Source organism: Neovison vison, chromosome 3 (assembly GCF_020171115.1).
Source record: "Neovison vison isolate M4711 chromosome 3, ASM_NN_V1, whole genome shotgun sequence".
Lineage (NCBI taxonomy): Eukaryota > Metazoa > Chordata > Mammalia > Carnivora > Mustelidae > Neogale > Neogale vison.
In genome coordinates this window covers 74716604-74731705 of record NC_058093.1, presented here as the reverse complement: position 1 = coordinate 74731705, position 15102 = coordinate 74716604, and the positions used below count along the sequence as shown (strand labels likewise).

Here is a 15102-nt window from a genome sequence, read left to right as displayed (position 1 = left end):
TAAGATTTTATTTATTTATTTGACAGACAGAGATCACAAGTAGGCAGAGAGGCAGGTAGAGAGAGAGAAGGGGGGAAGCAGGCTCCCTGCTGAGCAGAGAGCCAGATGCCGGGCTTGATCCCAGGACCCTGAGACCATGACCTGAGCCAAAGGCAGAGGCTTAACCCATTGAGCCACCCAGGTGCCTCCAGGAAGAGATTCTTAACACAAGTAAAGCATAAAATTCTCCTCAAAGAAAGCATCCTTTCGGGAAAAGTGTTCAAACAGAGGTTACCAGAATGTTATGGAGGAGATTTCCTAGACTGAATAGGAAGTTGGATCAAAGTCCCTTTGAAAAAGAAAACAAAAGCAGAGCCAAGCTGAAGAAGGAGGGGCATTTCCTATTGCCTATGTGCTTATTTAGTATTTTTTTTTTTTAATTACAAGAGATTTTAAAAAACTTCTGGCTTATTTTTAAACCTAGAGTTTTAACTTCTACTAAATGGCTGAAGGAAACCATGTTCTCTAAAGCTGCACTTGTGCTTTCTCTGAGGACCATTTGTATCTCTGGGAAAGTAGAAGAAACATTGTTTTGTTTTTGCTTCTGATCTTCAACCTGAAACATATTTATTTCTCAAAAATTATGTATAAAATATATGTCAGGGGGAGGACTATGAGCTAAAATGAAGAACCCAAAGTCAAGGTGAGACCTAACTTTCTTAGGTGCACATAGTAGCAATAGGACAAAACATGGTAATTGTTAAGTAAGTAAAAATGCACCAAGATACTGAGGAAAGGGGGGAAAAATTAAATATAAAACAACACATTGAGATAGATGAGATCCCTTTCAGCTTCAGTGCTCTTTTGAATCTATGCCAGAAAGGATATTTGAGCATCTCCTGAAACCAGAGATAGACACGAATTAGCAGGGAGAAATACTAGATCAGCATAAGCAGGAGGTGAAGGACTGCCTTTCACAGGCTCCTAGCATGACCTGCGCTCCACATGGCACAGAAGGATGAGTGGCAGGCCTTCCCTTCTTATATCTGGTGTTCTTTTGCGGAAGACCATAACATGCGATAGTTCCATTGATATCCACCTCCCCCACTAGGCTCTTACCTCCCTGAAGGCACAGACTTGGTTTACTTTTACTCATTTCATCTCACCAATGTCTGGCATGGTACTTAGTAGGAAACAAGTGCTTAATAGGTACTTTTCAATGGAAGAATAAAAATAAGGGGCTTTAAGAAAATAAAACCAGTCATTAAAAATGGCTTTCTCCATATGAGGTATATGGAGTTATCAAATTCCTAAAGATAGAAAGTAGGAGGGACTGGTGAGAGGAGAGAATGGAGAACTTAGTGTTTAATGGGTACAGAATTTAAGTCTGGAAAGACAGAAAAGTTCTGGAGGGGGATGATGGATGGTTGCGTCAATGTGAATGTACTTAACGGCTTTGAACTACACACTTAAAAATGCTTAAAATGGTAAGTCTCATATTGTGCATAATTCACCACAGTAATAATAATGAGTGGCTTTCCTAAGAAAGAAAGAGGGGTTATTCTTAGGAGGGTCTGAGGGATCGCCTAACAAGGGAGCCTCTGAGATTTAGGAACTATGTGTCCCCATGGAGTATAGACCCATAACACAAAGCAGAATTTGCTGGTGGGAGGAGAGTCCTCAGATCATGATTTGGAAGACATTGATCCAATTCAACCCCCTCATTATAGGTGAAAACTAGGGCGTTCTTGCCTCTGTTTCATAAGGCCGATCACATTTCATTCAGAGACTGGAGGTCAGTTTACCAGCTCCTTAGTCACGGCATGGGACTGGGCCCAGGTTCCACAGACTGATGGTTTCAAGTTCTGTACCACTTGTGCCAGGGCCCCAAGCTTGAACTCACTTGTAGGTTTTCTCAGATTGTTTGCCTGATCGAAGTTGAGGCCTGGAAAAAGAAAACTCAGTGACTAACCCGAAGCTTTGGCTTTTCTGTTTTGAAGGTGCAGGGAGCAGGTGATTTGGCCATCAATGGAACAGGAGAGGGTCAGTATCCCCAGCACCTGAAGCAGCCGCCTTCTGACAGAGAGGCTGCTGTCCAAGGCCAGCTCTTGCCTGCAGACACGCTTTCTGGAGAAGAATATGAATGTGTCTCACCTGATGACATCTCCTTGCCTCCACTCCCGGGAAGCCCCGATCCCCCGCTTGGCCCGGCTGACATGGACGTGGAGGAGCGTGCCAGCCCTTCCCTCAGCATTCACACAAGCAGCTACAAGATGCAGACTGGGGCCAGCAGGCCAGGGGAGGCCCAGGCCTTGGGCATTCCACCCCCTGCTGCTTTTGCTGACACTTACAATGACGAGAGAGAAACTTTCTCAAGTCATTTTGAGAGGCCTTACCCCCAGTTCAAAGCTGAGCTCCCATTAACCTCCAGAGGATTTCTGGAAAAAAGTACTGCCTTCTGCACAATCAGGGCTAAACATCCAGAGAGCATGCCGAGTGACGTGCATGAGAGAGCTTCACAGCAGCACCCTCAGGCTCAGGGTCGTTTGCTAGAAACCCGGGAGAAAGTGCATGTCAGTGATAACATCACTAAACCCCAAGACAGGCTGCATGCTTCCCAGGATGCATTCCCAGGCCTTGGGTTTCTCTCAGACCCCAGACGGGCCTATCAGAGGCAAATGGTCCCCCAAGACGAGATTAAATGCACATCAGCAAAGAACACTATGGTCAGCCTCGCTGGCCAGGCACCTAATTTCTCCAGACTCCTGTCTAATGTAACTGTCACAGAAGGTTCGCCAGTAACTTTGGAAGTTGAAGTAACAGGATTTCCAGAGCCTACTCTGACATGGTGGGTAGCTTATAATGACAAGTCATAAACACATTGAATGACGGAGCAAATCATTCTGTGTGCACTAACTTAAAGGTGTAGGGATAGCTGATTAGTATTCTGCAACCCTGTACCTCGCATGATTCAACCTCACACCAACCCCCAACTCTCCCTTGTAGGCACAGCATGGCTAATCCCCAGAAGAAAGCAAAAGGAACCACATAAAATAATCACGTAACCAACTCCAAAGGCACTGCAACTTAGCCGTGCTCTTTTGTGGGGTTTGGTTTTTTGTTTTGGGGGGTTTTTGTTGTTGTTGTTGTTTGGGGTTTTTTGGTATTAGTCTAACATTCCACGTTTCCGAAGATTGTGAGTTGAAATTCTTTCTTATTGTTTATTTCTACATAAGCATGACATTTAACTTAACATCCTGTATTCGATAAAAAACACAAGAATTTGGGTTTTCTCCTTTTCTTTCATTTACCTATTTCATCTTTTCCCTCTTCCCAACAGAGTCACACATTACTTTTGTAATATTTGTTTGTTTCACTAAGATTTCTTTCTATAAATTTCTTCAGTGTGAGAGAAGGAATAAAAATATTCCTTTCACAGTTGCTCCCAGTGACAGGTAATAAACCCATTTTTGAAAGGTAGTATAATAACTGAGCTGTGAACAATAAGATTTCCCTCTGGAGACATTAATTTTTAGCGTATTTGTTTTAATAGAAAGTAAGCTGCAGAATACAAGTTTTGAATCACTGTTGCTTTAAAAGTAGTTCTCACTTTCTCACTACGTGGGTTACTTCTAAACATTTAGAAATTTTTCATGTGGTTAGATTTCTCTGAGGACAAAGTTACAAATATGTGAGACTGAATTCATATTCGTAAACTAAGATAAGTAAAATAGCATTTATTTATCATAGTATTTCAGTAGACGTTACATCAACAGTTTCAACTATTACGTGTGCCCACTGATGATACTTGAAGTGTGAGTGGGTTACCGAAAGAATCTATGAGAAAACTTGGGTCTCTCAGATGATGAGAAGAGATTACACTTGTGCTACAAGGCGGCCATTCATGCTTTTGTCTTATGGTCTTGTTTTTACAACTGCATGGTTTTTTATAGATCAGGAATTTCATATTTATGAATTTAAAAACTATTTAATTCATTATTAAATATCAGTTCACCCCAAAGAAAAATGTTGTCTGCAGTGTTTCTTGGTTTTGTCCACACAACAAATAACTTGGTTAGTATTTACTGTTGAGGAATTATCACAATGTTGTGAAAAAACATCTTGCTTTTGGATTTACAGTGATTTTGCTCAATTACCAACTAGCAAGCTCTTGGAAATAAACATTCTTAGGACACTCATAAAAATGCAAAATTATCACATAAGCAATGGGAACAGAAAATGATTTTGGTTTGTCACCACTCCTTAGGTGAAGGAACATGAATATAAATAAACAAGAATCTAGAATATACAAAATAAACCGTTTGCTTCCTAAAAAGAGGCAGCTAAGTACTCACGTTCATAGGAAACTTTTAGAAACATATCATTAATGGTAATAATCCAATTACATAAATGCCTTTTATAATTATAAATCATTTTATGCTAATGAAATTAATTCATAAAAATGAAATGAACTTATTTTGCCAGGAAATATTGTATAAGTACCTTCCTCCCAAACAGCACATTTTTGTTCTCACATGGATCTTGTGGGGTGACTATGATGGGATGGACGAGTCTCCCTCCAATACAGACTCCCAGAACTCACAGGCTCTTATTCCATAGCAGCTGAAAGAATGACACAGGCCAAATAGACGAGTCCCATTTCACACTCTAGGTAATTGTTGCCATAAGCAAATGGTGGCCCTCTGTGACCAGATGGGCTTCGTTTTTCTTGTGGGGTGTTGCTGTTGTTGTTGTTTGTTTGTTCGTTTGTTTGTTTGTTTTACAGAGAGAGAGAGAGAGAGAAAGAGTTGGGGCACAGGGAGGGACAGAGGAAGAGAGAGAAAGAGAATCTTGAGCCGGCTCCAGGCCCAGTACAGAGCCCCACACGAAGCTCGATCTCACAACCCTGGGGTCATGACCCGAACCGAAATCAAGAGTCGGACACTCAACCGACTGACCCAGTCAGGCACCCTGTTTGGTGTTTTTGAAAAGAATAGTTAGATATCTGAATTTTCACATGCAATATTTCAACTGTTTAATGTTGTTCAAAAATTCAGTTTTTTGAAAAATATGGTCTGATCTGGTCAAGCACTTCTTAGGCCACAAGTCTCCAATCTCTGCTTCAAGGATGAACAGCCCCATTGGAATCCATAGTAGCTGCAAAATTCCTGCTAATACTAAAAAGAGAGTATTACAATGGTAATGGGCTTGTTTGCAATGGGTTTTAGAGCTTAGAAATGATGTGAATTTACAGTGATCCTGACTTTAAAAACTGACTCTCTGCTTCAGGTACAAGAAGGGCCAGAAATTGTCTGCTGATGGGCACTTGCAGGTTTTACACAAGGAGACAAGACATTCGGTGTTCATTCCGAAGGTATGTGAGGCAGACGCAGGCCTCTATGTGGCTCGGGCCCAAAACTCTAGTGGCATTCTCTCTTCCAATGTCATCCTCCACGTGACAGGTAACCACAGGCCACCAATCACAAGAATAAACTGGGTAACACTGTGTGTCATCTATATTAGTGTGTCCCTCATGTACTGGGTCCTTGCACAGTAACTGCGGGGTTGGCACTCTTGGACGTCATTCTCATGAGCCTAAAGGTGGTTGTTTATTTTTCTGCATCTCCCACATCTTCCTATATCTCTCCTCCAAGTGTACCCCTGTTCTAGCCATATTGTTTGCTCGGCTAATACCAAACTCTGTGAAATAAGCAAATTTTCTTTTGGTGTTTTAGTATATTTGAGGAGCTTGGTAAGTTCTTAGCAGCGGATAAGCATACATTTTTGTATTCTAGAAAGAGATGTGTTCAGTATAAAGACCAGTACAATTACACTATGTTTATTCCCTCCTCACTTAAGAGCATGTATGTCAAGGCTCACATCAACAGAGAGATATGAATTAAATTTCAAATCCAATTGTTTGAGAATTTATTTTTAATTATACTCATAAACATCTCTGTAGAATAACAGGAGAAATATTGAAGAGAAGTTGTAATTTACCTTATCACATCAGCTGTCCTTTCATTGCATTTCATGTCTTAATCTCATTTATTGAAATACATTCTATGTAGTTTCAACCTAGCCTGCCTTCCTAAGTCTGAGGAGGCCACTGTAAATAATCATTCCTCAAGTTGATCTCACCGGTTTCACAATGGCACATAGATGTGCTGTCAACTTTAGATGGAGGCTCAAACTTCCATCCAGCTGTACCTGTCATAGAGTAAAATGGGGCACGGGCTGCAGATGGACCGATGTAATTCCTGTCATGCGGCTGTCAGGATTCGGACAGCCATGCATACACAATGGCAACCTGTTCCTCCTGCATCTTTTCTTCATTCTGCTGCTGATCATTTTTTTTGCAGCCTGTAGAAAAGACATCTCTATGCCTCAGTGTCCCATTTGGAAAATGAGTTTATCATCTACCTCTCGGGCAATTGAGAATTTTCTTTGCATATCTTGTAAAGATTTGGAAAGTGGAAAGCATTCTATGAAGCCTGAAGTTAATTATATTATTAGATGTGACTTATCATCATTTTGCCTCCTGCCCACTATCTCATTCATATATTGTTTCTTTGGAATATGTTTCTTTGGAATATTTCTTTGGAGTAGTATTAGTCTGTGATTTCCAACCTTTCCCATGTGGAAAGGTGATGTTTTATAAATTGGAACTTAAATTCCTTTCTAATTTCTTAAGATTGTATCTTTTTCAAAGACTTGAAATTAACTTATGACGGTGAATTTAGTATGATCTAGGGGAAAAGTATGTAATAAGACTACATAAGGTGAATTCTGTCCTTTTCTTCTGATTATCACTATTAATATTAAAGAGTTTTCTTGTGCATGTCTGAAATATATTATTTAGAAAAGAGGACCTTTTTTTGATTCCCTTTAAAAATAAACATGAATGAGAGAAGTATTTGTTTTTTTTTTTTTTTAAAGAGTTTATTTATGGGACGCCTGGGTGGCTCAGTGGGTTAAAGCCTCTGCCTTCCGCTCAGGTCATGATCCCAGGGTCCTGGGGTGGAGTCCTGCATCGGGCTCTCTGCTCGGCAGAGAGCCTGCTTCCTCTCTCTCTGCCTGCCTCTCTGCCTACTTGTGGTCTCTGTCCATCAAACAAATAAATAAAATCTTTAAAAAAAATAAAATAAAGAGTTTATTTATTTATTTGACAGAGAGATCACAAGTAGGCAGAGAAGCAGTCAGAGAGAAAGAGGGGGAAGCAGGCTCCCCACTGAGAGAGAGCCTGATGTGGGACTTGATCCCAGGACTCTGAGACCATGACTGAACTGAAGGCAGAGGTTTAACCCACTGAGCCACCCAGGAGCCCCTGTTTTAACATTTTAAACATAGTCTTGTCATGGTAGAGCAAAATCTTCAGTTGAAAGAATAATTTCTAATAGATTTTTGATAAAGAGAAGGAACCAATTATGTTACTGCAAGACTTTCTATAATAATAAAAATATTTAAATGTAATATATTCATGTTAATATTAAAAAGCTACTGAATGTTATTTGAAGGTACAAAATCTGTGGTTGAGTAAAGTTGACATATTTTTTTCTGTGCATCAATTTAATTAAACAAATCTCTTAATTTTCTTTCACATTTTGACAGAAATGAGCTAAAAGCTTATATATACAATGTCCTAGGGAACACATAGCCTCTTAAGTCTCCTATCCATTTTGTCCATTTTCACATATTTTATGTAACTTTTTTTATGTAACTTTTTAAAAAAGATTTTATTTATTTATTTGACAGACAGAGATCACAGGTAAGCAGAGAGGCAGGCAGAGAGAGCAAGGGGGAAGCAGGCTCCCTGCTGAGCAGAGAGCCCGATGCGGGGTAAGATCCCAGGACTCTGAGGTCATGACCTGGGCCAAAGGCAGAGGCCTAACCCACTGAGTCACCCAGGTGCCCCCATATATTTTACATATCTTGCCTAACTGCTTTTCCCATGTTGAAGCGAAATAGTAAACTCTAGTCATGTCCAAAGAGGGCAGGCAAGACCAAATGACAAGTTCCTGTCCCACTCTCTGTCTTTTTCTTGTTAATTTAGTAAGAACCCCTTTCCCATTTTGCCGTCTTAGTTGAATTTGTGGCTAGAGGTCGTTAGGGCATAGGACTTGCTTGTTTGCTTTACCTATTGCATGCCAGTTAAAGGCTAATGGAGAGCGTTAGTGGGCAGCAGGTTGGGATATATGTATATCCATCCACCCACGGTGTGTGACTAAATAAGGTATAAACCCCTGATGTATTTGATGCACATACCAAATATAATATATATTTGACATATATCAAATATAAGCATATACACACATATATGCATACAAACATAGAGCTCAAATATTGGGGAGAAGCATTATGCTGAAATTCAAGATATAATTCAGCTAGTTACCTATATATCAGACTATCTGTCCAACCATTCATTCATCTATCCATCCATCCATCCATCCATCCATCCATCTGGTCATCTATCCATCCATCCATTTACATACCTACCTACCTATGTATTCTTTTGTGCTATCAATTGACTATCTAGTAATTCCCACAGCAGTGAAGAATAATAAGCTATTCAGTTATTCTTCCGGTTATATTTTAATTTCAAAGACTTAAGGGTGATTTTCCTTTTGGTAAGATTTCTGTCTTGATCAAAGAATTCTCCTTATGAAATTATGTACTAAAATTACTGATTAAAATTGAAAAACTAGGAAATTCAAATGTTTCCTTTTTGATATATATATATGTGTGTGTATGTGTGTATATATCCATCCATATCCGTTTTCTTCTAGAGAAAATTCCAGACAGTAAGTAATATCAAAATACTTCTCAACAAGAAAATGTAAATGACAAGGAAGAGTAAAAGGAACATGTGGGGTCCCTGGGTGGCTCAGTAGGTTAAGCCTCTGCCTTCAGCTCAGGTCATGGTCTCAGGGTCCTGGGATCGAGCCCTGCATTGGGCTCTCTGCTCAGTGGGTAGCCTGCTTCCCCACTCTCTCTGACTACTCATGATCTCTCTCTGTCTATCAAATAAATAAATAAGTAAAACCTTTAAAAAAAAAAAAAAGAAAAGAAACATGTACTTGACACCTTAAAGGAGTGCAACACAAAATGTGTTTTGAGCTTCCTAAAAGGCAAAAATCATTGAGTTTTCCAGTTCTGATTTTCTAATAAAAAGTGTATAAACATAAACATTTTGTGGTAAAATTTTTTTCACACTTAACTCCCAGAGATATTTTCTGCTGGAATCCTTACATTCAAATCTCTGTGTATTCTAAAATATCTAAAATCTTTGGAAAAAGAAGTAGCAAACAATTAGTTATTTTTTTCAATAATGTTAACCCTCATTTATAATCAAGATGCAGGCTTAAAATAGATTACTGTAAGAACCTTCTGACCACTTCACTCAAGTTTAAATGTCTTCAAGTGTTACACAAGGCCCTTTAGTACCTGCCCTCTCCTTCCTAATCTCTGTTCCATCCCTTCTGATCCTCCCACCAAGTCACAATTTTCATTGGGTTCTTAACCTATCACGCTCTTTCTTCTCTCTAGTCCTTTCTTCCCAGATCTCCCTTACTATATCCTACCCTATCTTTTTGTGGCTTAATCCTACATATCCTTCTTGGTCCATTTGAGACACACCCTTCCCCAGGATGCCTTCTGAGCCATCAAGTCCAGTATAGATGTTCCTGCTGTGTGCACTGTCAGCTCCTGAGCTACCCTTGTCATGTCCCTTGATACACAGCATTGAAATTGCATGTTTGAGCATCAGTCTTCTCAGGCTAGAGTGTGAGATATTTATCAGCAGGATCTGTGACAGCCCTGTTCATCATTATACTCCCAGCACCGAAGCCATAGTCATACTCAATAAATATTTCTTGAATTATTGTTGGAGATAAACCAAGACAAACCTAGTTTTTTTCTTCTTTTTCTGGAGAGAGTTAGTGGGGGAATATAAAAAGAGAGAGATGTATTTGTTACCTTATTATTCTTTCTTATTATGGACACTGGCTGGTCAGAATCAGGTTCTAATCAGGAAGTATGTGGGCACACTACAATGACTATGTCCAAAATGCCAAAAGCAGAATGTATGTACTTCTTTAGAACATTATACAAATCATCAGTATTTTATTGTGGTAATCAATAATCTTGGTAATCTGGTTGTATCTTATTTGAAACCAGCATTTCATTTATATATGTAAATATTTAAAAAGTCAAATTCAAGTATTTTTCAAATGAACAAAGGAAAATGTATAGCATCTTGTTCCACTTGTTTTGTTTTTATTTATGACTGTTCCCTACTAGAAATTGCCATCTGAAGCTTTTGACTTTCCTGTTGTATGTACATTATTTTAAGTGTGACCATGAAATAAGTTATTTGAAACAAAATAAAATATATCCTCCTAGTATTCTCTGATATTGTGCATGTCAGTGAAATGCCAAAGCATGACAGACTGTTTTCCATGAGCAGAATCTTGAGCTGTATCAAAGAGCCAAAAGATTTGCATTCACTTAAATGAAACAGTGTCCTGCTTAAAGCAAAACAATTCATTTTCTCTGCTTTCATTACATGAGATGAGATTTGAATGTTATCAGCTGTGTATGAATTCAGCCTTAAAATGGAAAGCACAAAGCTGCTAATTTGGCCTTTACCCATGAATCCCCACATCACTGTTGCTTGTGTTGGTGAGAGTTTATATAACACCATCAACCAGCCAAACATCAGTGGTGAAGCCTGGATGCATGACGTTCCTCCAGATGAACCATCTTTGATTCTGGAGTTTGAGTGTTTGGCCAGATAGCTCTTTCTTCTGTTCAATGGCAATTTAATCTATATGAGCCAGGACCTGGCAAATCCAATTCTTTGGATTCTCCTTTTTGTATCATATTTTCCTTAAAGGACAATACAGTATTTCCTTAAAAGAAATACAAAGAGTTGTATAGAAGAGAGTGTTTGTGTGTATGTATTTCCAATTAGCACAATAAAGACTGGCTGAAATTGAAACATATTTTAACCATAGGAGTAGCTGGAAAATATTTATCCAACCTGATTTTTCTTTAAAGCAGAGCAATAAGAGTTACATACTTTGACGTTTTCAATCTGTATTCAGAGGGCTCCCTGCTATGGCTTTTTCCATTTAGGACCCACTTAAATATCAATACTAGTGAAATAACAGGTCCAGAGCTAGCTAATGAAATAAACTTTTCCCTTTGACATTCAACAACTGTCCTTTTCCAAAAACTTCATTGATCCAAACAACTACAAAATGGTATTTTTCTTAATCTCATGTTAGCATTAAAAATCATATAATGAAATCTTGTGAGATAAAAATTCAAAGGATAAAATATAGAGAAACATAATTCATTCATAGTGAATAGTCTCCAACCCATATTATTCTCATGATGCCAGAGAGCCTTTCTTTGTAATAAGTATTATGCAAACCCACACACAAACAAGTTGTTGGCAAACAGGGCCACTGGAAATGCAGATAAAGTAGGAAACCAGTTACCTGGCAGGATTGGAAAAGCTAAAATGCCCATCTGCTCCAAAGTGCCTTCCCTAGCAGCCGTTGCCATGTTGACTCTTGGAGGCCTGCCTTTGATTAAAGTTAATGCAGCTCCAGAAGATGCCTCTTAAAATGAATATTTACCATTTCTATTACTCTTAAAGGAACAATAGAATTTCTCATCATATCCTGGTCTCAGTTATCAGATTAAATAAGAATGTTTTCTCCACCAAAATAGATAAATTCTTGTGAGGAAATGGAATATGCAGGAACCTGACAGAGTTGTGTGCTATGTTTCACTAAGTGTTGGGAAATATAGGACAGGAAGGGAAAAATAGCCAAACATCAGGGTGAGGAAACCGAGTGTCTGCTGTGGGTTTCATCCTCCCTTTCACTGTGAATTTCCTCTAGATTCAGGAAATGCATGTGGGGACCCCTGAGAGGGAGTTAGAGGCCACAATAAAAGTGTCTGCATAACATTTTTCATTACCAAGTAGAGGACTGTACTGGCTTGAATAGCATCAGGGTGGCCTTAACCCAAGTGCCTAGTGTTCTTATAAGAAGACTAGAACAGACATGGTGACAAAGGAGATGCACAGGAAAAGGCCATGTGATAAAAGAAGCAGTGGTCAGTGGCATTGTCAGCTTCTGCAAGCTATGGAGCACCAGAGATTGTGACCCCAAGGAACAAGAAGAGGTAATAAACTATTCTTCCTTAGAGGCTTCAGAGAGAGCATGGTTCTACCAATGGTTTGATTTTGGACTTTTAGCCCTCATAACTGAGAAAGAAAAAAAATGCTGTTATTTAAAGCCATCTAGGTTTATGATTCTTTGTCATAGCAGCCAATACAAGGACCGTGTTCTAGAAAAGTTAATTCAAGACTTTCTTTGAAAAATCTCCCAGAGACATTCATTGATAAACACCAAACAGCCTTTCAAACCAGCATTTCCAGGGTATGCTGGAGGGCCTCAGTTCTCTTCTTGATTTGGGGGATCTTGGCACATTCCAATCAGCAGTTATATTCATCTTCTGTGCGAACAGTGTCCCCTATGTGCTAGGAATGCTAGGAATTCTAAAGGAAGCAAGACTCCTAATGAATTGACTACTTGGTTGATGATAATGCACATACAAAAACAAGAAAAAGAAAAAAACAAGGTGGTATGTAATAAAAATGAGAAAAAGAAAGACAAAGGGAAACTGTGGTTAGATATGTGAACCTAAGTACAAAGGTGTGGTATGACAGTGTAAAGAAAAAGAAAGAAATTCAATACATGGGATCACTAACACCTAAATATTAGGATATATATGACCTAAAAGAACACTATCAAGCAATTAGATCCAACTGACATTTGTAGAGTATTTTATTCAGCAACAGCAGAATATAGGTTCTTCTTAGGCTCACATGAAGCATTCACCAAGATAGACCACATTCTTGACCTTAAAATAGACCTTACTTAAATGGAAAAGAATAGTAATCATACAAAGTATGTTCTTACATCACAACAGGATTAAACTAAACATTAGATAGATGGCTGGAAAATCTCCAAATATTTGGAAATTAAACAACACACTTCTAAACAGCACATGGGCCAAAAATAAAGAGAAATTTTTAAATATCTTAGAAAACATAGAAATACATCAGTTCTGATCCTGGGATGTTAAAAGCCTAATAAGGGAATGCTATAAGAAACTCTAAGCCCACAAATTTGATTAACTGAGATGAGATGGATCAATTCTTGAAAGATATAAACTACAATAACTCACAGAAGTAAAAAGAGACAACCAATATCTCTTTAAGATATTGAGGCAATAATAAATAAGCTGTCAAAAAAGAAAGTACTATGCCCAGATAGTTTCACTGGTAAACCTACCAAATATTTAAGGAAGGAATAATAAAGTTCACCACAATCTTCTTCAAGAACCAGAAGTAGAGAGGACACTAAAACTCATTCTATGAGTTCAGAATTACTCTAATATTAAAACCATATAAAGATATTAAAAGAAAGAAAAACTATAGTCAGTATCTCTCATGAATATAGACATGAACATTTCCAACACAATACTAACAAATCAAATACAACAATGAATAAATCAAATTATATACACCAGTGGGATTTGTTCCAGGTATGCAAGGCTAGTCCAGTATTCAAAGATCAATCAATATAATCCACCACATCTACAGGCAAAAGAAGAAAAATCACACACTTATGTCAATTGATTCAGGAATAATATTTGACAATATTCAGCATGTGTTCATGATAATTAAAAAAAAACTCTCAGAAAACTAGTAACAGAAGAAATTCTTCAGCTGGATAAAGATATTCTGTAATTAACATCACACTTAATGGCAAGAGATTGGGCACTTTGCCCCTAAGATTGGGAAGAAGGTAAGAATGTCTTCTCACAGCTCTTACTCATCATTGTACTAGAAGTCCTAGCCAGTGAATAAGACAGGAAAGGAAATAAAAGTTTTGCAGGTTGGAAAAGAGGAAATAAGACTATCTTTATTTGCAGATGGCATGATTTTTTTTACCAATGAATCTACCAAAAACTCTTGGAACCAATTAGTGAACATAGCAAGTTTACCAGAAGCAGGTCTACAACAACTGCACCCAGATGAAAGGAAGGGAGTTAGCAGTAGATGAATCACAGTGAATCAAGCATTTTCAGGGGCAGGGGCAAAGGAAGACCACATGAATTTGTCCCTTTACCATAAATTTGTTTGAGACATCATGAATATTTATCATCTTGCAACACTTCACACTTGCACTTCACACTTTCCCTCTTGCAACATTTCACAAATGGTTTTTCTTGCAGCTTCCTATGATATTTTGGGGATTTTGAAAGAGATAAATTATTTGAAGGAGATGACACTCACCAGAGCAACGGGATACTTGATGTGGAACATAAATCAAATTTGATCATTTGCTGGTCATTGTCATTATCACTGGACCAAGAGAGAAAAATTAGAAAGACATCATAATTAGAGAACTGTAGAGCTGAGCTTTCTCCAACAATAATGATTTTAATATTAGAAGAAAATCAAATCCCAGAGTGGACGATTTATTGGCTGGTACTCTGCTACTCTGCAAGAATGAATGTACCTTTCATGAATTAGTACTTCCTACAAGCATGGATGAACTTATGTTGCTAGTCTAAGATTTTTTGATAGAAACCAGAACTAAAATATGTCAGACATTGTATTGTACTTTCAAAGTAATCAGTGCCATGAAGTCATATCTTGGTCTATTGATTAATTGAAGGGTAGAATACAAATGACTACTTTGACACCTCCATTTAATTGGGAACTTCAATGAAACTAATCATTTTGTATTTTCTAAATGTTAGCTAGAAGTGCTTTCTTTATTTCCCTATTCTTGAAGGTGATTTTTGGTCACATGCATCATTCGTCTAAAATAGAATGGTTTATTCTTTACCACTTAAAAGAAAGCTAACTGATGCACCACAAAGCCAAGTACTGAACATGTATTTTATCAAAAGCTTTGTAAAGATAACTTTTTAAACAGTGAAGTACTCTTAAGACCCCATCCAGGACTTAGAAATACATATGCAAGGAGAGTACTCATTGTAGTTTCTGTTAAAACCTACAGCAACACAATA

General features: G+C 38.1%; 1 protein-coding gene across 8 annotated transcripts in view; it reads left to right on the top strand.

The window, feature by feature from the left end:
- Window positions 1-14622, top strand: part of CCDC141 (coiled-coil domain containing 141) — a 226410-nt gene extending 211788 nt beyond the window's left edge. For 6 of the 8 annotated variants that reach the window (XM_044242437.1, XM_044242436.1, XM_044242439.1 and 3 more), the window contains 2 exons: window positions 1980-2827; window positions 5269-6895. In XM_044242437.1, the coding sequence (XP_044098372.1) occupies window positions 1980-2827; window positions 5269-5536 (1116 nt within the window). In that variant the 3' untranslated portion in view covers window positions 5537-6895. Of the gene's footprint in view, window positions 1-1979; window positions 2828-5268; window positions 6896-14298 lie in introns of those variants that run through there. The other 2 variants (XM_044242441.1, XM_044242440.1) reach the window with 2 other exon arrangements.
- Window positions 14623-15102: the final 480 nt, after the last annotated feature.